This window comes from Salvelinus namaycush, chromosome 38, assembly GCF_016432855.1.
Source record: "Salvelinus namaycush isolate Seneca chromosome 38, SaNama_1.0, whole genome shotgun sequence".
NCBI lineage: Eukaryota > Metazoa > Chordata > Actinopteri > Salmoniformes > Salmonidae > Salvelinus > Salvelinus namaycush.
This window is the reverse complement of record NC_052344.1, coordinates 5,988,795-6,015,260: the sequence shown is the minus strand read 5'-3', so window position 1 is coordinate 6,015,260 and position 26,466 is coordinate 5,988,795. Positions and strand designations below refer to the sequence as shown.

The window sequence follows — 26,466 nt, the reverse complement described above, 5'->3', positions numbered from 1 at the left end:
GAGAGGGAACAACTTCGGTGGAAGTCGTGACATACACTCACAAAACTCCCAGTTACCCAATAAATGTTCATTTTGTTCGATCTTTATATCCAAAAACCTCAGTTTTGTTAGCGCGTTTTGTTCAGTAATCTGTCTCAAACAACATCCGGTGAAATTGCAGAGCGTGAAACTTAACAAAACAGAAATTCTCATAATAAACATACATAAAAGATACAAATGTTATACACCAGTTTAAAGATACATTTCTTATTAATCCAACCGCTGTGTCAGATTTAAAAAAGGCTTTACGGCGAAAGCAAACCATGCAATTATCTGAGAACAGCGCCCAGCAGACATATCATTACAAACAGTTAGCAGCCAAGAAGAGGAGTAACAAAAGTCAGAAATAGCGATAAAATGTATCACTTACCTTTGATGATCTTCATATGGTTGCACTCCGAAGACTTCATGTTACACAATAAATGTTCGTTTTGTTCGATTATGTCCAAAAACCTCAGTTTTGTTGATGCGTTTTGTTCAGTAATCCATTGGAACAAAGCGCGGTCACAACAGACAGACGAAAAATCTAAAAAGTACCATAAAAGTTCATAGAAACATGTCAAACGATGTTTATAATCAATCCTCAGGTTGTTTTTGTCATAAATAGTCAATCATATTTCAACCGGACCATAACTTCGTCAATAGAAAAGGAGAAACAAGAAAGGCGCGCTCCCGTTCACACGCTAGACTCATGTCTGGAAATTTCCACTGTCCTCTCATTGAAAGTGCTGTTTCTCCCTCATTTTTCAGAGTAAAAGCCTGAAACAATGCCTAAAGACTGGCCACATGTAGTGGAAGCCATAGAGATCGTGAACTAGGTCATAAGTCTTTGTATGGTGGATAGGCTTTCAATGGAAAAACAGGCATTTCAAAATAATAGCACTTCCTGGATGGATTTTCCTCAGGTTTTCGCCTGCCATATCAGTTCTGTTATACTCACAGACATTATGTTAACAGTTTTGTAAACTTTAGAGTGTTTTCTATCCAAATCTACCAATTACATGCATATCCTAGCTTCTGGGCCTGAGTAGCAGGCAGTTTACTTTGGGCACGCTTTTCATCCAAAATTCTGAATGCTGCCCCCTACCCTAGTTTAAGCATCCTGATAGATAATTATGTTATCATGGGAATGCCCATATTTCCCTCTGCCCAACGCCAATTGGGGGCCAAGGGTTTGCCTTAGGACGCAAAGGTGCGCCACGAGTCAGGGAGATGGTCTGATGATATGGGGGGGAGGTTTTAGTGGGTGGAATATTAGGACAATTGAAGGTTTATGAAGTTGCAGCTTAATGCTTAATTATTATGGTACACTATACGGACACTTAATCATCATGGTGCTTTTTAATGGTAAGTTTACAAACATTGGTTGTGGTAAGTATAATTGAAACTTGGGTATCATTATGGTAAGTGGGGAAATAAGTATAGCAAGTTATAATTGTAATGGCTTAGCAGATCATAAAAAAATATAAATGTTTACATGGCTAAAAGAGATAATATAATATCTACTGTTTACAGGAAACTCATTCTACAAATATAGATGAGGTTTGGTGGAAAAAGGACTGGGAGAGAGAAATATATTTTTGTCATGGTCAAAGAAACTCAAAAGGGGTGATTATATTAATTAATACAAATTTTGATCCGATTGTGCAGACAGATCCGCAAGGAAGATGGATTATTTTAAATATTATATTGGACCAAAAACATATCTGGCTAATTAATCTGTATGGGCCAAATAATGATCCACACTTTTTCGAAAATATATAAACTTAACAAAAAAATAAACGTCCCTTTTTCAGGACCCTGTCTTTCAAAGATAATTCATAAAAATCCATAGATCGTCATTGTAAAGGGTTTAAACACTGTTTCCCATGCTTGTTCAATGAACGATAAACAATTAATGAACATACACCTATGGAACGGTTGTTAAGACACTAACAGCTTACAGACGGGAGGCAATTAAGGTCACAGTTATGAAAACTTAGGACACTAAAGAGGCCTTTCTACTGACTCTGAAAAACACCAAAAGAAAGATGCCCAGGGTCCCTGCTCGTCTGCGTGAATGTGCCTTAGGCATGCTACAAGGAGGCATGAGGACTGCAGATGTAGCCGTACTGTGAGACGCCTAAGACAGTGCTACAGGGAGACAGGACGGACAGCTGATCATCCTCGCAGTGGCAGACCACGTGTAACAACACCTGCACAGGATCAGTACATCTGAAAATCACACCTGCGGGACAGGTACAGGATGGCAACAAAACCTGCCCAAGTTACACTAGGAACGCACAATCCCTCCATCAGTGCTCAGACTGTCCACATTAGGCTGAGAGAGGCTGGACTGAGGGCTTGTAGGTTTGTTGTAAGGCAGGTCCTCACCAGACATCACCGGCAACAACGTCGCCTGTGGGCACAAACCCACCGTCGCTAGACCAGACAGGACTGTCAAAAAGTGCTCTTCACTGACAAGTCGCGGTTTTGTCTCACCAGGGGTGATGGTCAGGTTCGCGTTTATCGTCGAAGGAATGAGCGTTACACCGAGGCCTGTACTCTGGAGTGGGATCAATTTGGAGGTGGAGGGTCAGTCATGGTCTGGGGCGGTGTGTCACACCATCATCGGACTGAGCTTGTTGTCATTGCAGGAAATCTCCAGTTTCCATTTGTGGCCTGCTGGAGGTCATTTTGCAGGGCGCTGGCAGTGCACCTCCTTGCACAAAGGCGGAGGTAGCGGTCCTGCTGCTGGGTTGTTGCCCTCCTACGGCCTCCTCCACGTCTCCTGATGTACTGGCCTGTCTCCTGGTAGCGCCTCCATGCTCTGGACACTACGCTGACAGACACAGCAAACCTTTTTGCCACAGCTCGCATTGATGTGCCATCCTGGATGAACTGCACTACCTGAGCCACTTGTGTGGGTTGTAGACTCCGTCTCATGCTACCACTAGAGTGAGAGCACCGCCAGCATTCAAAAGTGACCAAAACATCAGCCAGGAAGCATAGGAACTGAGAAGTGGTCTGTGGTCACCACCTGCAGAATCACTCCTTTTTTGGGGGTGTCTTGCTAATTGCCTATAATTTCCACCTTTTGTCTATTCCATTTGCACAACAGCATGTGAAATTTATTGTCAATCAGTGTTGCTTCCTAAGTGGACAGTTTGATTTCACAGAAGTGTGATTGACTTGGAGTTACATTGTGTTGTTTAAGTGTTCCCTTTATTTTTTTGAGCAGTGTATATATGGGGCATACAACAATCTCAAGTTTGTAGATTTTGTTGCGAAGAGACAGAATCAATAGATAATTTATTCTGGTATTGCCCCTACGTAGCTTGTTTCTGGTCACAGGTTCAGGTATGGTTAAAAAATCACAACATGCACTTAAAATTAACCTTACAAATACTGTTGGGCGATCTGGAAAGCCATTGCCAGTCAAAACAATTATATAATAATACTCGTAGGAAAGGTTTTCATCTTTAGATCACAATCTGTGCATAATATACGATTAGAAAGATTCAAACATTTTGTGAAACATCACAGCGCAATTGAAAAAATATATGGCATATGGAAACCTAACAAGGGCGGTCTATGGTAATAGGTGGGATGGGCTGAGAGTGGCTGAGGGTTGGGATTAAAGAGTTTGTTTGGTAATGTATTGTTGTTATATATAAAAGTACCGTATATGTTAAATGTATATGTAGAAAATAATTTAATTAGAATGTTTATTTTTTTATTTTTTTTACAGCTAAGATATTTGTCCTCTGAAGAGGGGGGGTGGTGGGGGGTTTAGGTATGGGCAGGCATAAGCTATGGACAATGAACACAATTGCATTTCATCAAAGCCTATTTAATTGCACAGAGATGCTGTGACGAGATCCTGAGGCCCATTGTCGTGCCATTCATCAGCCGCCATCACCTCACGTTTCAGCATGATAATGCATGACCCCATAGTCGCAAGGATCTGTACACAATTCTTGGAAGCTGAAAATGCCCCAGTTATTCCATGGCCTGCATAATCACCAGACATGTCACCCATTGAGCATGTTTGGGATGCTCTGGATCGACGTGTACGACAGCGTGTTCCAGTTTCCGCCAATATCCAGTAACTACGCACAGCCATGGGAGAAGGAGTCGGACAACATTCCACAATCAACAGCCTGATCAACTCTGTGAGCCAGCGATTCTTCTCACACAATATTTCACCAGAATGCACCATAATTAATACTGTAAAATACATTTACAGTATTTTACTGTGCATTTCATAGGTTTTGAAATTATAGAAAGGTCTTACAGTGTGCTGTAAAACAAATGTAAGGTATTTTACTGTGGATTGTACAGTAATCTACTGTATTCAGTTTATACAGTAAGTTACTGATAAAATGACAAAACGGCTAACAGTGCAGTGTGCTAATCGTACCTCCAGTAGATGAGGATGCCCACCAGGACCAGCAGACAGATAATGGTGAGGGTGGATACCACAGCCAGAGGAACCACTGTCCTCCTCTCCCTCTCAGCAACACTTCCCACCATTTCTACCCTTGACTCATGGCTGCTGTTATTGATCTCTGGGGGGGAGAAAGAATCGGTTATTATTTACAGACTCGTATGCACACGCACACACCCTGGATTTGAAAAAACATCCTTTATTCATTTAAAATCAGTAGGAAATCTGTTACCACCTCATTGAGTACAAATGCCATAATCATATTTCCTCTGCTACACAAGGAAATCTCATATCACTCTCTGAATAACATCACCTAACCCGCCACCATGATTGGAGATTCCTGAGTGTACGTTACCTTTCCTCAGCTCCTCCACAGCCCTGCTGTCAGGGAGAACAGGGTCACGTAGATCTATACAAGGGATGTGCAGCTCTATAGCAGAGTTACCAGCGCTGGGCAGCTCCACTAGGACCTCTCCACCTCTATCTCCAGACCCACTAGCCTCCCCCAGCACCACAGACCCCTGAGGATTGGCCCCTGCTCTGTCAACCTCAGACACACCACTACCAGTCTCACTCTCAAAGTAGAAGATAGAAGAAAGACCCCCTAAGTCACCGCTGCTCTCTTCCTGTGTCTCTCCCTCTGTTGTGTCCATGGCTGAGGCCAGTGTGAGTGAACGTAGGTCTGTCCCAAGGGAAAGTGTTGCCCCTCTCGGCCAGTCCTGACCTAGGGTGACCCCGTCCCCGTAGAGGCCAGAGCCTGACCCACTGATGTCTGTCTGTCCAACCTGAGAGGTCACAGTCTGTCTGTCCGACCTGGAGTCATCTTCAGAGGGGCAGACAGAGGGGGAGTGGGTTGTGTCTTTTTCGGAGGGGGTGACAGACAGGTAGAGGGTTGGTGTCTCTTCTGAATGGCTGAGAGAAGGGTGCAAGGTGGTGTAGCCCCCTTGGGAGGGTGTGAGAGAATCCTCTTCAGAGTGGGAGACAGAGGGGTATGGGGCTGGAAAGTTGAGAGGTTCTGTGGGCTGCTGAACCCAAGTCCCCCTCTGAAAGCTGGTACTGACTGGAACAGAGAGGCCTGTCTGGTCAGACTGAGTGTGAAAATAAGCACTAAACTGAATACATAACAACACATCAGACCACCAGAGAGGAGCATAAGAACCACAGAGTCTGAGTGGTTATACAAAGCAGCCACCAGAGGGCAGACTGGAGTCAGGGAGGAGCAGCCAGGTCACACACAGCAAGGTGGGTAAAGAGTCCCAGAAGAAGACATAAGACGTGAATCCTTATGATTCAAGGGAAGGAAGACAGACTGGCAGAGGAATACCACCACCGCTGGGTACTGGTAGGAGACATGGATCTCTGAAGTACCAGTGGGAACCAGTATGAACCACTGGGCAGCCAAAGGATGAGAGAGAAGTTGAAAAGGGCAGATCACTATAGACAGACACAATGAGTGACTTTTACAGCACATCACCAGCGTAACCACCATCAGCCAGTAGAGCGCCAGTCCCTTCACCACCATCATTATCACAATCGTAGGTCTAAGCGGCAATATCACTCTTATCAACAGCACAGCAGCAGAGAGGTACAGGTCACACAACCAAAACACAACCATCATTCATCCATCAAACAACCACCACAACCAAACAATGTAAGAGTGCACTATACAGTGCCCTGCTTTGGCAACAGGAGGAGAGGCGAAGGCATAAAGGTAATATGTCATTTATTTTATATGTACACACACACAGACATTTACAGCATACATGCAGGGCTGCAGGGTACACAGGTGTTTCTTACCGGTGAATAGGGGCTGGGTAGTGTGCTGTAAGACCTTGACGAGGCCTGAGGTAGTGGAGGAGCCGTAGGCCGTGGAGAGGGAGTGGCTAGGACTTGAAGTCCTGGATCTGACCCAGGGCACAGAGGGGGTTGAGGTTACAGAAACCGGGGTCTGTTGAATAGGGGTGGCCCTTGTCACTGTGCTAACTCTGTTATGAGACAGTCCGGAGGTCAAAACCAAGCCCCTGTCCTCTCCTTTCACTGTGACTTTAGGTCTGGCAGTAACCGGAGTGAGAACTCTATCATCCAGTGTTTTGTTCCGTGTTGTTTTAGATGGCGTAGTCGCGAACTCTAAGGCAGTGGTGTTGACAACGTCCTCGTAGTAAACATCAGTGACCACCATGCCCCCCGCCGGAGGGGTGTACATATCGCTCTCTGGGGGTAGCAGGCCGATACCGGAAATGTCAGGTTTCTGGGCAGCGGAACCACGGTTTGGGTTCCGGCTCTGCTGAGGCGACCGCGACAATGAGGCCTCCTCTGTGATTTGCCGGTGGACAGGCGGCGGGCTGGTCGTCCGGGAGACGGGAATCAGGAAGCCTGGCTGGTCAGACACCATGGTGGTGCTCTTGCCGTTGGAGGCGGTGGTGGTGAAGGGGCGGTGCGGAGGGATACGCTGCTTCTTCTTGTCCTTCCTAGTCTGGTCCTTCTTGGGCTTGTCCACCCTGGACTGGTTCACAGGGTTCTGGTCGATCCGGTTCTGGTCATCTCTGGTCCTGGGTGGTACTGGCACAGAGCTCACCTGGGAGGCAGCAGTGGTGGAGGGCTGGTCAGGGAAAATCTGCTGGCGATCCTCTCTGGTTCTGCTCTCTTCTACTGGGTTCTGGTCTACTGGTTCCAATATATCTACTGGTTCCAATATATCCGGATCAGACTCAATCTCTGGAGAAAAGAGAATGGGTGGGTATATATATATATATATATATATATATATATATATATATATTAGACAACTGTTATCATGATGAGTACAACTATTTTGATAACTTTCGTATAACTTTTGGTATAGGCTCATGCTGGACACAGTTCCAGACTTTTTCTGGACTAAAAATCATTTTTAGAATCTGGTCTTTCGTGACAGCCTGAACACTAAAATGTTTGGCTGTGGGTGCTGAGATTATAGCTGGTCTCACCCAGGTCCTCCTGAGGCATGTCCACTATAATCTGGTCACTCCAGCGTCCCATCAGGCCATTGGTGCAGACAGCTACCACTTGGACCACATAGCTGCTGTTGGACAGGAGGCCGGGGATGATGGCCCCCTGAGAGAGGGTGATTGATCAGTAACAAGTCAGTCAACTCATCAATACATCAGCCAATCACACTCATCAATAAGTAAGCCCATCACAGTAGTGACAGTCAGTGGCTTGTCTCAGCTTTTTTCACCCTATTTAACAGATGAGACTGATTTCTGATTGACATGCAATGCTATCGATTTGTGTAAGAAGGCACATCAGGTCAGGTGAATACAAACCATCACACACACAACAAAAAACACACAACAATCACATCTGTATTGATATTGTATATTGTAAACCTCTGGCCAGATGGTTTACAGGTATTTTTTGGTTATCACTATGGCAACAGTCTCCAGGAACAACACAATATTTACATCTGACAGTTATTCAGAAAATAATCATAAGGGAACATGAGAGAGAGAAAGCGAGAGGGAGAGAGAGAAAGCGAGAGGGAGAGAGAAAGAGAAAGAGTGAGGGAGAGAGACGATCCACAGACAGACAAGTAGTCCCTTCAAGCACTGACTGTTGCTATGCAACAGTAGATGGATAAGTAGACAGGTGTATTACCACGTCCTGGTCTCCGTCGGTGCGGTACTCGTGTTTGGGCTGGTTCTGGTCCTGCAGCCGCTGGTAGGTGACAGAGTACCAGTCGATGGTGGTGTCATACACCACACGGGGGCGCTCCCACATCACCATGATGGTAGTGTCGTTCTGGGCATCCGCCTGCATGTTCTGAGGTTCCGAGCTGCACACTGGAGAACCCAGAAAAATGAGGTTAGATTACGTCAACTATAATCTCTGATGATAACATACGTTTGTGTCTGGTTATCAACATTGTCAGATTGGGAATATGTCCATTTTTAACACAGGGGAGACAATGGGAAATTGGGATTGAGCTTTCCTAAGGAAAACATGTAGGTAGACAACAGTGTCTCTCTTAGAGCAACACTGGAAGAGGGAAAGGAAGAGGTGAAGGGAGACATTTTGGGTATAGATATGGAAAGGGGATAGATATCCATGCTTTTTGCATTTTGCATTTCTGAACAGACATATTTCAATTTCAAAAAAGAGAAAATGTTAAATAATTTGCTACACTGAAAGAGGTTTCCTAGCAACCCAGAGTGCTTATTTGGGGTCTTTTTAAAAGGCAGAGTGAGAAAGAGAGAGAGGAAGGGAAAGGGCTTTTGATGAGCTGCACTCGAAAGACCTTGGGAGTAGGCTCTAAAACATCACTAAACACTGAAAATATAGGAGAACCTCAATTGCAAACTCCTCGCGTCCTGGCCTCCTTAAAACCAATTGGAGGAGAATGTCTGAGGGGCAGGACCTCTGGCTTTCTCATCCAATGGGTTTTGAGAAGGAGACGAGGAAAGAGGAGTCTACAATTGAGATCTTCCCTATGTGACTTGTTACAAGATCGGGGGCTTTTTGGCGCTAGTTCCTATTTCACGGTATGGCCTGTTAGTGTTACAGTACAGCTCAGTGTGAGTGTGTCTGAAGCATGCTATGGTTTTACAGAGGTCAAGTATGGGAGAAGAGAGGAGCCAGGAGTAGGGTCAGCATCTGGTAGTTAGGGTGGGTGCTATAGGTTAGGGGTCAGGTATTGGGGTCAGTGGTTAGATAAGGGTCAGGGATTAAAGTAAAACAGGTACATACTATAAATGAGAACATCCTCTGTCCCTGTGTGAGGAAAAGGTGAAGACCAGTTAGAGTTAGGGGTTAAAAGTAAAGGTTTACAGGTCAGGGGTTAAAGGTTAAGGGTACATACTAGGAGTGAGGACCTCCTTCTTTGCCAGTGTAAGGTGAGGGTAAGGATTAGGGGTCTAGGGTTAGAGGTTAGGGTTCAGGGTAGAGCCTACAGGTACGAACTGGGCGTGAAGATCTCAACTGTGCCTGTGTAGAAGGAGTGTGAGGGTCAGGGGTCAGAGGATTCAGGGTTAAGAGTTACAGATACATACTGGGAGTGAGGACCTCCTCTGTTCCAGTATAGGAGGAGAAGACCTGGCCCAAGAACTGCTGCTGCTGCTCCCTGAAGTTGTTCTGGAGGTAGTCCATCAGCATCACATAGCCTGCCTGCTGCATGGTCATCACCTCACAGAACACCTCCAACTGAGAGGGAGAGAGAGAGAGATATATACAAAATATGACATTTGTAATGTCCTTATTCTTTAGGAACTTCTGTGAGTGTAATGTTTACTGTTCATTTTTAATTGTTTATTTCACTTTTGTATATTATAAGAGTCATCAGCTTGTTTCTGCCACTACCTTACTTCTCCCTTCCTAAAACGAGCAGGAAGTAGAGGGGAAATGGGAAGGTCCTCCCCTGTGGAGGGGGAGTTGTTGACTTTGTAGTGTCTTCCTGCTCCTACTGCTACTGCTGCAGTAGTGAAATATTGATATGTTGTGTGTGTGTGTGTGTGTGAGGTCTGATAGTGGAGGGTTTAAAGGATTGTCATGGCTGAAATCAGGGAGAGTGCTGCTCTATTTTCGTGGTGTCTTTGAGAGGCTGAGATCTGTGCCCACTGAGTATTGATGCCCACGTCACTTGGCGTTTTGCCAGCCACACACACACACACACACTCCTGTTCTCCTGCTCTTCTCTGTTCCTCACACTTGGGAAGCTGTCTCACTGTACGACATCATCGTGGCACTGCCTCACTGTATGACATCATCACGTGTGTGTGTGTGTACCCCCACGTTTATGTTTGTGTGTGACACTCACCTGTGTCTCAGAGATGGGCACGGTGTGTTTGAAGACGATCCACTCCACCGTCTCAGAGCAGGGCGGGGAGGTGAGGGAACCGTTGTATATGTAGTATTTATCAGTAGAGTTAGGGAGCAGAGCCAGCAGAGAGAAGGGCTCGACATTCTCAGTTTTACCTGAACGATAGAGAGTGATAGAGGGATGTGAGAGTGATAGATACACCTGCTTTTCAGTAGGTCACTGGGACTCCTGAACCCTCCGAATATAGATATAGAAATAATAGAATGTAAAAATAGAGTCAAATAAATAGAGTAGAACAATGAGCAGCTGCATACCAAACCTGCTGACGCTGTTGACGCCTTCTATGATGGTGTTGTAGTTGTCATTGTTATCCAGGCTGGTCTGTGGAGAAGAAATCACAGTGAGCTGACATACTAACATGCTAGCATACTATCTAGTATGCATCGATTCATGCTAAGTAGTATGCAGTGTGGATATTGGATCAGAGCTCCACCTCAAACAGGACGGCCAGCGCTGCGATCCTCCCTCCATCCTTCACCGCGTCGTCTATAGACTGGTACAGGTCTGACTCATAACAGAAGATCTGCACCTGGATCAGAGAGAGGCAGAGAGAGAGAGAGAGAGAAAGAGAGAGACAGAGAGAGAGAGAGTGAGAAACAAAGACAGACAGAGACAGAAAAAAGACAGAGAGAGAAAGAAAGAGAGCGAGAGAGAGAAAGAAAGAGAGCGAGAGAGAGAAAGAAAAAAGAAAGAGAGAGAGAGAGAGTGAGAAACAAAGACAGAGAGAGACAGAGAGTGAGGGAGAGAGAGATTGTTATTCATTGTGGGTTTTGTAATGTCGGCGTAAAGTGACGTGTAGTCATACTGTGTACTGTAGGTGCGGTGTGGCATGGCGTGGTGTGTTATTTGCTGTGATTGATTGATGTGCCACCTCCAGGGGGAACTTGAGTCCGTTGAGGCTGTGTTCTGATCCGTCTGAGGAGGCGTTGCAGCGGCCCCAGTGGAACGTCATCCTCCCCAACCTGAACCTGGTGCTCAGACCACCGCCACTCACATAGTACTCCCCGTCCAGGCCTAGCACCACTGGAACACAACACACATATTAATGCCCACGCAAAAACCTACGTGCACACGCACACACACAACCATATTACCCAGCCACTAGTCTTGCTTGGGCAGCCTTCCAAAGCCTGTCTAGTTCACTCGACTATGTGAGAAGCCTTCCGAGGCTTCCCACCCACCAGCGATGTGCAGGACACACATTTTTTTAATCACAGGTCTCTGGCAGAATACACAATGGTACTTACCATTTGTACATGCCACAGTCTAATTTCGAATTACAAACACAGAACACGTTCAGCACATTTAAATGTTACATTTACAATAAAACCATAATGTCTTTGAAGCCATAATACCCGTTTCCATATGAAAACACATCTACACAAAACATCCCTCCTCTGTCTCCCTGGCCTGATCCCTATCCCCACACAATAGAATCATAATAGATGCTTCAAAGAGATTGTTTTATTGGTAAATTGCTTTTCTGTCAGCGTATTGGAACAGAGAGATGAATACTACCCAGCAGGCAGCATTTTCATAACACAGCCACAGGGAGACATATTGAAGAGATGATATCCAAGAGTCATTTCATTTCCTCTGGAAGACAGACCTATTATTCTCACCCCTCTCTCTCTCTCTGTCTCTTGCTCTCTCCATCTATCTGTCTCTGTCTCTCTCTCAATAAACCCATCACTCATATTGAGTTATATTTCCATAACTATCTCTGTACGTGAAGATTCATATGACACTGAAACAATCTGTTCTTACTCCTTAATAACCACGTGACGTTTCGTGCCCACTGAACACGACCCGTGATATGACCCTTCTCACACTATAACGCCAACCCGAACTGTACTACCACGGGTTGGGTGTTTAACGGCTCATGTCGTACAGTACCTGTGTTGCCGTCGTTGTTGATGGTGGTGGTCTCTGGGGTCTTCTTCTCCCAGCCCTCCAGCTGCAGGCCCTGGTACTCCACCCGGACCTGGGTGAACGTCTCATCGATGTCGATGGGTGACTGACGGGCATTGTTACACGCCGGGTACCTCTTACCCCAGATCTTCTGGTTTAACTGGCCTGAGAAGGAAAAACACAGAGAGGAAGAATCTTTACAATGGATCAGTAGTACCGAAGATGGGAATGAGATGGCAAACTGTGATTTGGAATTGACTTCACAGTGCAGGCAGCAGGTAGTGTAGCTGAGCAACTCCCACACAACCCTGCAGGGAGAACGGCTTTAAAGGAAGCACTTTATAGAGGTCAGCTACAGTAGAGTATAAACACATTTAGTATTTGTTTCCTGCTGCAAAACATCATTTGTTTTCCATTTAAATAATCCCTCAATATCCACTGTGATGACAAGTCCTGCGATGACCAATCCTCATAATCCTCAAGTGAACTTTAACCCCAACCGTGTTTACACGCAGCACATACAGAATCAGTTCTACTGCGTCGCCCTCTAGTCCAGCAGGTGAGGAGTTAACGGAGCAGATGGCCTGACAGTTTGTCACAAATGGCTGGGCAGGTAGCATACAGATTTAGAAAGTTAATTTGATCGCTGTGTTGCAGGATAAATGTCAGAATATGCAGAAATCTCTCCGCCGTTTCCCGGTTGCTAAAACTCTAGTAGTTTATGTGACAAAATAAGCTAGTACAGTGTAGAGAATCATTGTACCATCCAAACCGCTGTGAATTATATTTTCCATAACCAAAAACATTGTCTTTCAGCTGTTTGAAGCTGGTGTACAAAACCGAAAGTAAAAATGCAAAAACAAAACTTAAGAACGGAAAGCATAGAAATAGCGCACATAGAACAGATCTACCGCTTCTTAGACTTGCTTTCAATGAGAACGACAGATCTATAACTCACATTTCTATGTGAATTTGGTCAGGTCATTTGTAATTTCCACTTTGAAATTTCAGATCCTACATTTGTACATACAGTACATCATATACAGTACAGCGCGTACAGTAAGTACATCCATACAGTAAGCCATATGTACAGTATGCTAGCATACATCCACATTATACTGTACTGTGAGTATTATGATATTCCCTGCTGAGTCTCTGAGATGCCTGCTGACCCCGAGCAGGGTGGGGGGCATGTTGCTGTATAGGAGTAATGAGTCTGTTGTTGTTGTCTGAGCTCAGAGACATTAGCATGACAACGGCCAGGCTGAGGCTGCACACTGAGAGGAGAGGAGGGAAGACTTCATTATCACCTCTTCCTCTCCCCAGTGTCCTAAAAACGACCGTATCTCTCTCCCTCCGCCCTCCCGCTCTCATAATAAATACTCCATCTCGCTGTGTGAACGAGTGAGAGTGAGAGAGAGATATTGTCTTCCCAGCAGCTTTCTCTCTCTCTCAATTTAATTTCAATTTAAGGGCTTGATTGGCATGGGAAACCTATGTTTACTTTGCCAAAGCAAGTGAGATATGTAATGAACAAAAGTTAAATAAACAATAGAAAATGAACAGTGAACATTAACAGTAAACATCTCTCTCTCCCTCCCTCTCTCATTTTAACTGTACTGGCTAATAACCCAGGAGAATGAATACAGAGTCATCAAAGGAGGACGTCAGGTGCTAAAGATAAGAGTTTACCAGACATGACCGACATTCACAGCCATTTATGGGGTCAAATCATTCCCACTCTGAATTCAGCCGAGTTGCCATTGTGAGTTGAATGACAGTTTACTGCGTTGGTGACAGACGAGAGTAGCTTCTGGCTGTGCCACTTAAATGGTCTGTGGGACAGCAAGGAGTGTGCCTGTCAATTTGGTGTGCAAGTGTGCATGCGCGTGTGAGTGTGTGTGTGTGTGTAGGTTGGGAAAGAGTTTGACTCTTTATTTGGTGTGTGTGTTTGTGCATGCTCGCATATGTGACTGTGTGCCTGAACATGTGTGTGTGTGTGTGCTTCTCCAATGCTGGCAGCAAAGTGAAAAGGGTCTGTCAGGTGGTTCTGGGGGCCTCATCTGGCATAAATGCCACAACACAACATTACTGCTACACTCACAAGATGCTACCATGGCAACACGTAGCTGCAGAGGTTCGGAGGAGAATTAAGTGCCAGGAGCAACACATATTCTGTCAGTCTTACCAGGAACACACACAAAGGATCTGTCCCCCATTACATTGCACTACTTTTAAACCGAGCCTCAAATGACAGATGATTGACATCCCGGTACACTATGTGACTCACATGTAATGACTGGTCTTTTAGCGAGTCAGTCTTTATAGTAGAGGAGGAGAAACATGGCGTTCTGTTTCTCTGAAAGGTTGAATGTCCCTGGGGACTAGGACAGCCAAATTCTGACTCACACACACACACACACACACACACACACACACACACACACACACACACACACACACACACACACACACACACACACACACACACACACACACACACACATACACACGCACGCACGCACACACACACACAGACACACCACACACAGACACACCACACACAACCACACACACAGACACACCACACAGACACAGCCACACACACAGACACACCACACACTCACACATACAGACACAGACACACCACACACGCAGACAGACAGACACACAGACACACACACACACACACACAAACACACATACAGACACACAACACACAGCCACACACACAGACACACCACACACAGACACACCACACACAACCACACACACAGACACACACACACACACAGACACACCACACACACACATCCACACCACAGACACACCACACACAGCCACACACACAGACACACCACACACACACATCCACACCACAGACACACCACACACAGCCACACACTACCTCTTTGTCCTCTCAATAAAGAAATCATCACGACTTACCAGCAGTCAGTGACAGTTCTTTAAATGGCTAAAGAAAGAGGATAACCCCCTTGTAATAGGGCTCAGTGGAGCAGCACTGACATTTTGGAGATGTGTCCAACTTGTCCAAATAAATAACAGATCATCCCTTAACATATCACTATCATAACTCTCTCTGTTTTCTGTTTTGCAGAAGAGCTTTGTAGGATGAAAAACATGAAATGGATGAAAGACATATAATAAGGATAAAAGTACCTATTCATTCTCCGACGTCCCACAAACAACATCTGCTATTGGTTGTCTGATAGATCAAGCCTACTTTCCTGTCTTGTATTTTGTAGAATACAGCGTGAACATTCTTCACTCTGTTGCCCTTTAATGTGAGAAGACATGGGCAGCAAGGAGAGTGGATTCAAGCAAATTAATTCATGTATTATGTATGTTAGGATTTCGCTAAGCAAACACACCATCCTTGTGTGTGTGTGTGTGAGCGTGTGTGTGTGTGTGAGGGGAGGGGGTACTGTTCCTCCACTCGTCCCCCCCTCCCCATTTGTCAACTCTACTAGAGGTCCTCAGTCAGTGTAATGATGCCCTGAAACACATCACCATCCAGCATGACTAAGTCTCTTCCTGGGTCTCTGAGTCCTGCTGCATTATTACCTAAGCCCCAGCTACTACACTATTACCCCAGGGCCTAACCCGAACCCAAGCTCCGGAGAGGGAGAAGGGAGCGGGGGCAACTCAACCCTTACCTCACCACCAACCTCAGCAGCTCTAGGACAGGATGGGGAGAAGACGGCTGGAGACAACTGGAGCAGAAACAACACTAACTAACGACTGCCTGTATGACTAAGAAAGCAGAGCTTTGAGGTGGTGGTTAACAGCCCGTTAGAGCCGTTAGAAGCTGCCGCAGAGGCTGCTGTCTGTACTGAATGTGCCCGGCCAGTGTGTTTGTGTAAGACTGGGTCCGTCCTGTGTTAGCCCGCTGAGCATTAGCTTGGGGAGCTAACGCAAGTCTTCAGGTCTCGGGCGAGGTTAGTCATCACGCAAGCCACCTCCGTTACATGTTGATGGAAAAGAGAGTTGGATCATTTATTCTGTCCCTTGAGCCCAGCAGAAGGAGAAAGAGGCAGACAAAGAATGAGGGTAGTGTAGGGACACACAGGCCCTGTAGCCATGAGAAGGAGATCAGAGGGTTTACACATGCAGGAAATGGGCTGCTGTGGTGGCTGGGGACCCTGTCTCGCGTGGCCTACACTGGGGCCTTGGGGTTATCAGAGGATAGAGACTACACACTCACACTGGCAGATGGAGACGGGGGAAGGGGGGTTAACGGATCATAGGGACCCCCTGGGGAGAGGGGTTAACGGGTGGATACCGTGGATTTGTACTGTATCAACTTTGGAAACACAAACAGTAGCAGAGCACGCAAGGCTACACAGTCTGAAAAACAACACATATATGAACAAATATGAACACAGAACCTGACATTCATTACATACAGTTTATCACCTATGTGATTGTGATAGTCTGCCTGTACCAAGATAAATCCTTTAGCTCACACGGTCTGTTTGACATTCAAATGTTTACAGAGAAATTACATTTCGTACTCCAACTCAGGGGACTCCTGACAATCTAATTCATGCTCAGTATAATATAAATCATACAAATGGATCTCAAAAGTAAAGAGGCACTTAATGGGAGTGCAACCTTGAGCCAAAACATTCTGAGCAAATGTGGTTGCATACTCCAAGAGGATTGCATATTCCGTAAAGGCTACCAGCATTAAAGCTTAAAAGCTAGCTACCACATGTTAACGTCCGAGAAGGTTTATCTCCCTTTTTCTCTCTCACTTCCTCTTCACGTTCTCTGTGTTTCTCTCTCTCCATAGGTCTATTCTCTCTCTCTCTCTCTCTCTCTCTCTCTCTCTCTCTCTCTCTCTCTCTCTCTCTCTCTCTCTCTCTCTCTCTCTCTCTCTCTCTCTCTCTCTCTCGCTCTCTCTCTCTCTCTCCCTCTCCCTCTCTCTCTCCCTCTCCCTCTCTCTCTCTCTGTCTCTGTCTCTCTCTGTCACGTCCTGACCAGAGTTCTTATGTGTTTTGCTTGTTTTAGTGTTGGTCAGGACGTGAGCTGAGTGGGCATTCTATGTTGTGTGTCTAGTTTGTCTGTTTCTGTGTTCGGCCTAATATGGTTCTCAATCAGAGGCAGCTGTCAATCGTTGTCCCTGATTGAGAATCATATATAGGTGGCTTGTTTTGTGTTGGGATTTTGTGGGTGGTTGTTTCCTGTCTTTGTGTTTCTCTGCACCAGCTAGGACTGTATCGGTTTGCCACATTTATTATTTTGTATTTGTTAAGTGTTCACGTTTATCGGTTGTATTAAACATGTTGAGCACTGGCTACGCTGCGTGTTGGTCTGATCCCTGTTTCACCCCCTCTTCTAGTGAAGAGAGGGAAGGCTGCCGTTACACTCTCTCTCTCTCTCTCTGTCTCTCTCTCTCTGTCTCTCTGTCTTTCCCCATTTCTCTGTCTCCATACTGTGCGCTGTGCCTCACAATGAGGTGTGCGCTTTCACATGTTAATTCTCTTCCTCACGGCTCAGTACCTCATACTGACAGCACACTCACTACTGTTATATCACGGGCTGATAAACAAGTCTGCTCCACAACACACACACACACACACACACACACACACACACACACACACACACACACACACACACACACACACACACTCACAAACATGCACACACACACATGCATGCACATACACACATGCACAAACAAAGGCACACACATGCACACAAACATGCACACACTTGAGCCCTGCAGTCTCTCTCCCGTCTCTCTGGGACTCAGCTTGTTGTGACGGGGCCCTGAACTTTGAGAGCAGCAGAGTGGAAAATGTAAAGTATAATGCCTATTACCAAACAAGCAGAATTGTTTCTTATCTGAATACAAATTGACAGAGAGAGTCTAATGAAATTAAGTCAAGCAATTTGGGACGAAAGATGGAAATCATACGACGGTACATGAAATAAAATGCCTTTCATGCCTGAAAATACGTTTCACTGACTATTTCGCTTTTTAACGTGACTGGCTCTTAGAGCAATTGAAACGCCCTCGCTCAATTTCCCTCAACCAGAACACAGTTAGATTTGAACAAGCTAGACCAGTCAAGTCAGGTCTATCTCACTGATGGAGCAATCCCTCCTGGTAGGGGCTTAGGATAACTGAGCTTAATCCCCTATGTCTGTCAGCATGTGGAGAAAAGACCGGCAGTGCTGGTTGTGTTGAGCAGGTTTAACATTAGTGCACCGGTCAGGGCTGAGGTAGTGTATGACACTATTCTAACCATATGCTCTGATCTGTCACTGAGAGGCAGAGTAGAGGCAAATGCCTGCAGGGTTTGCATTATACGGTCGTGGCCAAAAGTTTTGAGAATGACACAGATATACATTTTCACAAAGTCTGCTGCCTCAGTTTGTATGATGGCAATTTGCATATACTCCAGAATGTTATGAAGAGTGATCAGATGAATTGCAATTAATTGCAAAGTCCCTCTTTGCCATGCAAATGAACTGAATCTCCAAAAAACTTATCCACTGCATTTCAGCCCTGCCACAAAAGGACCAGCTGACATCATGTCAGTGATTCTCTCGTTAACCAAAGTGTGAGTGTTGACGAGGACAATGCTGGAGATCACTCTGTCATGCAGATTGAGTTCGAATAACAGACTGGAAGCTTCAAAAGGAGGGTGGTGCACGGAATCATTGTTCTTCCTCTGTTAATCATGGTTACCTGCAATGAAACATGTGCCATCATCATTGCTTTACACAAAAAGTGCTTCACAGGCAAGGATATTGCTGCCAGTAAGATTGCACATAAATCAACCATTTATCGGATCATCAAGAACTTCAAGGAGAGCGGTTCAATTGTTGTGAAGAAGGCTTCAGGGTGCCAGGACCGTCTCCTAAAGTTGATTCAGCTGCAGAATCGGGGAACCACCAGTACAGAGCTTGCTCAGGAATAGCAGCAGGCAGGTGTGAGTGCATCTGCACGCACGATGAGGCAAAGACTTTTGGAGGATGGCCTGGTGTCAAGAAAGGGCAGCAAAGAAGCCACTTCTCTCCAAGAAAAACATCAGGGACAGACTGATATTCTGCAAAAGGTACAGGGATTGATGAATCCCCTTTCCGATTGTTTGGGGCATCCGGAAAAAAGCTTGTCCGGAGAAGACAAGGTGAGCGCTACCATCAGTCCTGTGTCATGCCAACAGTAAAGCATCCTGAGACCATTAATGTGTGGGGTTGCTTCTCAGCCAAGGGAGTGGGCTCACTCACAATTTTGCCTAAGAACACAGCCATGAATAAAGAATGGTACCAACACATCCTCCGAGAGCAACTTCTCCCAACCATCCAGGAACAGTTTGGTGACGAACAATGCCTTTTCCAGCATGACGGAGCACCTTCCCATAAGGCAAAAGTGATAACTAAGTGGCTCGGGGAACAAAACATAGATATTTGGCCAGGAAACTCCCCAGACCTTAATCCCATTGAGAACATGTGGTCAATCCTCAAGAGGCGGGTGGACACACAAAAATCCACAAATTCTGACAAACTCCAAGCATTGATTATGCAAGAATGGGCTGCCATCAGTCAGGATGTGGCCCAGAAGTTAATTGACAGCATGCCAGGGCAGATTGCAGAAGGGTCAACACTGCAAATATTGACTCTTTGCATCAACTTCATGTAATTGTCAATAAAAGCCTTTGACACGTATGAAATGCTTGTAACTATACTTCAGTATTCCATAGTAACATCTGACAAAAATATCTAAAGACACTGAAGCAGCAAACTTTGTGGAAATTAATATTTGTGTCATTCTCAAAACTTTAGGCCACGACTGTATATCGACTCTTGAGGTTGCCCGAAGTTTCTTGGGGGTGACCTACGCTCACATTGGTATTGGGGGTGACCTACACTCACATTGGTATTTCAGCCCCCTAGCCCCCCCCCCCCCCCCCCCCCCCACTGTAATTCCAAACCTGAATACCCCACGGCATGCATACTGTTCATGTAACTCTACTGACCTGTGTAGGACCAGTCGATGTCGTCTGTGAATTTTCTCTGGGCCTTGAAGTACGCCTCTGTCAAGGCCACTATAAGAGAAAGGGGGAGAGGGAGCGAGAGAGAGAGAGAGAGAGAGAGAGAGAGAGAGAGAGAGAGAGAGAGAGAGAGAGAGAGAGAGAGAGAGAGAGGAGATGGGAGAAATAGAGCGAGTTAGAATACGCTTCACTGAGAAAAACATACACACTATGTCACGTGAGACCCCAGCACCTGCTGCATGACACTGTATATGAAGACATACTTCTTCTCTCATGTCAAAGGACACATCCCGACCACTTAGTTTACTTATAGGGATATGATTGAGCTGCCATTTGTTGAGTGTCTCTCAAAACTGACTCTCTTCTCAAGGGCAGGGGAGAGAAGGGTACGGTAGAGAGGGGTGAGGCACAGGAGAGAGGGGTGAGGAAGGCGATAAAAGCGGTGAGTCACGAGATAGAGGGCCCTTCTCTCTCGCTCCTTTTCCCTCCTTCTCTGTGACTGATGAGGGTCACGTTCCACCCACTTTCTATGCACGCCACAGTGCTGACTGTTCCAGCCCCTCTCATCCCTCGTTCATGCCTCTCTCATCCAGCAGAGTTCTCTGTAAACAGCTTGGTTTAATGGGAACGTGATGAAGGACTGGTCATCTTTACCGACTCACCCAGACAGATCACGTTGTTCTCCCCAATCCACATCCACATAGTTATGTAGTGAGCTATCTGCTACAGAGACAGTAGAAGGTAATGGCTACATGGTGATGTGTGGGAACAACACACGTGCACACACACACTGTGGAGGAGATGAGACACATCAGTAGAGTTCAGAAGGTCCAAAGTAATTACTGGAAAGAGACAACAGTGTTGAGAGAGATGAATGGTGTAGAGAAAATGGCTGCTTAATCTGTATGTGTGTGTGTGCCTTTGTGTGTGTGTGTGTGTGTGTGTCTGCTACGGCACAAAGTATACACACATCTACTGCTCTAATGGATTTCTGCCTCCTCCTCCTCTTTGTATATCTCTTTCTCTTTCCCCTCCATCTTTCTCCCCATTTTCACTCTCATTACATTATCTCTCTCCATATCTCTCTCTCACACACACACAGAGAGGCTTCGGGTTGTTTTACACTATCAGAGTGTCGCTGTGTAGATCGAATGAAGGATATTAACATTAGTGGATTTAATCCCACAGATCTTAACAGGATGGAAGCCTAATGATCCGTATCAAAGTCCACTTTAAGACCACTATACTTTACCTACTGCTGACATTTACACTACTGGGACAATCTTCCTCCTACGCCCTCCTCTTACCGCCACTCAAACCTCTCCATTTCATATAGCTCAGTTACCCAGTGGACACGCTCTTTCTGACCCGGTAATGTCCGAGGATAATAGTGCTCTCTGTGCCATGTAGGAAAGGAAACAGATAGCTGGGAGCCCGGTGTGTGTGTGTGTGTGTGTGTGTGTGTGTGTGTGTGTGTGTGTGTGTGTGTGTGTGTGTGTGTGTGTGTGTGTGTGTGTGTGTGTGTGTGTGTGTGTGTGTGTGTGTGTGTGTGTGTGTGTGTGACACTCAGAGAAGGAGCTCCAGAGTATTAGCTGGAATCAGTGTCAGATGGCATCCTTTACTTTACAGGACACCTGCTCTTTCTGACTGCATGGGCTGCTGTTACTACTCGCCGCTGGTCACTTGTTTTACTGGTTACGGCTTGTTGACTTCCACTGGTTCATGTGAAAAAATGAACCAAAATCTGTAGTGAGAAAAATACAAAGTATTGTTTACTTCCTCAAAATCTAGTTACTCACATTGCTTTGTATCTACCGAGCTACTGCTTAGTTACTAACCCACCTGTGTTGTTGTTAGCGCTAGGGGTCAGATTTTTTTTCTTCTTAAAATAACGTTCCCAAGGTAAATTGACATTTTCTCTGGCCCAGATAGTAGAATATGCATATAATTTACAGATTAGGATAGAAAACACTCCAAAGTTTCCAAAACTGTCAAAATATTGTCAGTGAGTATAACAACACTTATTCTGCAGATGAAAACCTGAGAAAATCTAACCCGGAAGTGATATTTATTTTAAAAGATCTGTCTTTCCTGGACCGTCTTTCTTCCATTTAAAGGGGTATCAACCAGATTCCTTTCCCAATGGCTTACTCAGGCTGTGACCAGGCTTTAGACATATTTTCAGGCTTTTATTTTGACAAAAGTAGTCAGGTGTCCTCCGAATAGTTCCTGTGCGCGCGAGAGGAGCTCTCCATTTTCCCTTTGTCTCTTAATGAATAGGTTATGGTCCGGTTGAAATATTATCGATTATGTTTGTTAAAAACAACCTGAGGATTGATTATAAAAAACATTTGACATGTTTCTACGACCATTACGGATACTTTTTGGAATTTGTCGAACGGAACAAGGCTTTGGTTTTCTGAACATAACGCGCAACCCAAATGGCGTTTTTTTGTGATAAAAGTAATATTTATCGAACAAAAAGAACATTTGTTGTGTAACTGGGAGTCTCGTGAGTGCAAACATCCAAAGATTATCTAAGGTAAGCGATTAATTTTTATTGCTTTTCTGACTTTCGTGACCAAGCTAACCAAGCTAATATAAGGCTAACTGTTCTAGCATTGATTGCTACACTCACAAAAGCTTGGATTTCTTTCGCTGTAAAGTATATTTTCGAACTCTGACACGATAGGTGGATTAACAACAAGCTAAGCTGTGTTTTGGTATATTTCACTTGTGATTGCATGATTATAAATATTTTCAGTAATATTTTTTAATCTGATACGTTTGGGAATTTTCTTCTTCCTTTCAGGACCGGAACGAGGCTGTAGTTTTCTCAACATAACGCACAACCCAAATGGCGTTTTTTTGTTATAAAAGTAATATTTATCGAACAAAAAGAACATTTATTGTGTAACTGGGAGTCTCGTGAGTGCAAACATCCGAAGATTATCTAAGGTAAGTGATTAATTCTATTGCTTTCTGACTTTCGTGACCATGCTAATTTGGGGCTAGCTGTTGTAGCATTGATTGCTACACTCACAAAAGCTTGGATTTCTTTCGCTGTAAAGTATATTTTCAAACTCTGACACGATAAACAACAAGCTAAGCTGTGTTTTGGTATATTTCACTTGTGATTGCATGATTATAAATATTTTTAGTAATATTTTTGCATTTGGCGCCCTGCAATTCTAGCGGTTGTTTAGGAAAGTGATCCCGCTAACGGGATTCGTAGCGCAGAGAAGTCAGAGGTTAAGACCCACTCTGTTTCTATCCTATGTTGTTGTCACGTGGTAGGCCTAATGGTCCATATAATCCTATTGTTTTTACCATACTGTAAAAAACTAAGACGGGGGGGGGGGGGGGTGAAGGGAGAATGTCCATTGTCACCATTGAAGAAACAGCCATTGATATGAATACTCTCCATTCTATAGACATTTACATTTAAGTCATTTAGCAGACGCTCTTATCCAGAGCGACTTACAAATACGGGATCTAGGATAGGTCTTTACCATGTACCGCGGACCGCTGTTTGATGCCACAATACTAACTGTATGCTATAACTTCTAGAGGGGAACAGACCTGGGAAAAGAAAGAGCTGTACTGCACACACACACAGCCCCCCCCCCCCCCCCCCCCTCCCCTGTGACAGATCCGTCTGAGACCCAGTGTCCTGGCCCTGCTCCAGGCTCAGTGTCACAGAGAAAACCCAGAGGCAAATTAGATTACAATCCCTCACAGTGAGATATTAATGAGCCCATTATAAACGCTAGCTACAACCTCTCGGCTCTCTCACTACTTCCTTTCCTCCCTCTTTCACTCCTTTTCTCTCCTTCTTTTGGTTCTCATCAGCACTAACGATGGGGCCCATATACGACTATATCACCAACGAGCGCGTCACACTCAAGCTGGCCTGAAACCTCTCGGCTTTCCCTCCTTCTCACTCCTTCTCACTCCTCTTTCTTTCATTTGCTCCTTCTCTCCATCTTCTCTCTGTCACTATCAGCTCTAATGATGGTGCTCATAAATCCATTTTACAGTCACACTCAAATGTTCCTGTTTCTTCGGTTCAAGGCCAACGTGGTTTCTAACTGTCATTAAGTGAATTAGTTGGACACGGAGTGTTGACCTCTTCTTTTAACCCCAGATCAGATAGACTGAGTGGGCGCCTGCCCTGCCATGGTCAGGAACTAAAAGCGTATCTGTTACAATAGAGCCAGTCATGACAGAAAGGTCAAACCTGAACACTCTAGTCTAGACAGAACATGGAGTCGCTGACCTGGCCTTCTACTAATGAGTAAGGACAGTGTATAACCATGGATGGTGTGTGTGTGACTGTACTGTACACTGTGTTGTTGTAGCAGAGGAGAGTCTCACTAGAATGTTAATGAATAGCCGATTTAGTGGACCCCTGAGAGAGATGAAAGCTGGCTCAGACTGAAACTAAAAGACAGGAAGGATTCACTTTACTCTGGCTTGGCACTGAACCGCTCAGACGCCCAGCACATGTGGTTCACTTCACTGTCCCTAGGGACTCTCCGGACAGCCACGGTCATGGTCCGTTTACTGGGGCGTGAAATCACGTATCTGGATCATACAACACATCCTCCGTCTGTGAGGGGACAGGAGTAATATGCTACTCACATCACATAAGAGGCACTGAGACAGAAAGACTGGCACCATCTCTGAGTCTGAGGGGACAGGAGTAATATGCTACTCACATCACATAAGAGGCACCGAGACAGAACGACTGGCACCATCTCTGAGTCTGTGCAGTGAGACACTTCAAGAGCTTTAGCAGGGCAGAAATGCATCCACGACGCCAAATGCCAATGGTCATCATTATTCTTTCCTTTGATCAATACACACTGAGAACATTCTAGAGAGCACCTGTTGGACATGAAGTGAGATATACATATACCCTGCCACACCCCATGACATGTTCATGTCACAGCTGCTGGGACTGAAAGCCATGTGTGAATTAGTTCTCTCCTAGCAGGTTTAACTTGCAGGTCTTCCACTGGAGTCATACAGGGGGAAGATTGAAGAGGGTTAGGCCCAAATTAAACAGGGGATATTGCCTCTGAGCGCTGTCAAACGCTGCATTGTTCCAAGGGGACTTATATATAAACAACATGAATCAATGTCATGATGATGTCGGTCTTTGAGAGGGCCTATGGGAATGTGTCATGGTCCAGCTGTTGCAGTGAGGTCTGAGGACATGTGACATGTGGTAACCGTGGGAACGTGAGACCTAGAAGCCTACTTGTGGAGGTGGTAATATAGGGGAACAGCTGGGGGTTAGAACAACTGTTCAGAACAACTGGACAGTGAAACGACAGTGGAACAAATATCCCTCTTGGGAACGATAAATCTTTTTTTTAATTATCATTTCTTCATTGTCCCCAAGAGGGAAATTTGTTAATCCACTATCAAGTTCACTTGTGCTGCCTAGCAATTCGGCCAGTGTTACCTAGTGTTGATTTTTTAGTGTTACATTTCTAGTGTTGATTCAGGTGTTAAATTAACTCTGTAATTATTAAATTAACACTCATTGGTGTAAAAGACCCCCAGTGTTGGTTCAAATAACCAGTGTTAAACCAAAACCACGCCCATCATTATCATATTTCCCAGCATGTTGCATTTCAGGTTGATTTTTAGAATAGTTTTTTTCAATATCTCTGTTTTTGCATATAAATAAATAGATTAATTAATCTTATTCTACTCAAATATAAATAACATAAATGTTTCTAAACTAATCTAATCTGTTTAGCGGACTTATTGCACCTGTTACTGAAATGGTTGTTCCAGTTTAGATAATTTATGTAGTCTTGTATCTTAGCCTTCCCAACCCAGCAGTCATTCTTAATGCAGGTTGTGTGTGAATAAAAATTCTAAATGTTGGATATCCCTACTCTGGCTGGATTCCAATATGAATTACACATCACTTTACAAGCAAGCATAATGTGACTTGCAGGCCTGATGTAGCCTGTAAACCATGAGTTTCAGGCCACGGCATTAGGGTAAAACTAGCCCTGTGTTGCAGTGTGTTAAAGAATTGACATAACATATTTGCTGAGGGTCTCACTTGGTGAAGGCCACAGGACTGAACATGGATGAATGCAACAACCATGTCTCAACCAAAACCAAGGCTTTACACTAAGCAGTGAGTTAATTTAACACTGAAAAGTGTGGACCCGTAT

The 26,466-nt window shown here is 45.0% G+C and overlaps 1 protein-coding gene across 1 annotated transcript in view; it reads right to left on the bottom strand.

Moving 5' to 3' along the window:
* Positions 1-20,336, bottom strand: part of LOC120031800 (receptor-type tyrosine-protein phosphatase zeta-like) — a gene marked incomplete at its 5' end in the record, with an annotated part of 33,671 nt that extends 13,335 nt beyond the window's left edge. The window contains 11 exons of the mRNA XM_038977620.1: positions 4,442-4,589; positions 6,266-7,183; positions 7,435-7,561; positions 8,105-8,289; positions 9,496-9,646; positions 10,260-10,417; positions 10,577-10,643; positions 10,756-10,851; positions 11,194-11,345; positions 12,219-12,398; positions 20,249-20,336. Of these exons, the coding sequence (XP_038833548.1) occupies positions 4,442-4,589; positions 6,266-7,183; positions 7,435-7,561; positions 8,105-8,289; positions 9,496-9,646; positions 10,260-10,417; positions 10,577-10,643; positions 10,756-10,851; positions 11,194-11,345; positions 12,219-12,398; positions 20,249-20,336 (2,270 nt within the window). The remainder of the gene's footprint in view (positions 1-4,441; positions 4,590-6,265; positions 7,184-7,434; positions 7,562-8,104; positions 8,290-9,495; positions 9,647-10,259; positions 10,418-10,576; positions 10,644-10,755; positions 10,852-11,193; positions 11,346-12,218; positions 12,399-20,248) is intronic.
* Positions 20,337-26,466: the final 6,130 nt, after the last annotated feature.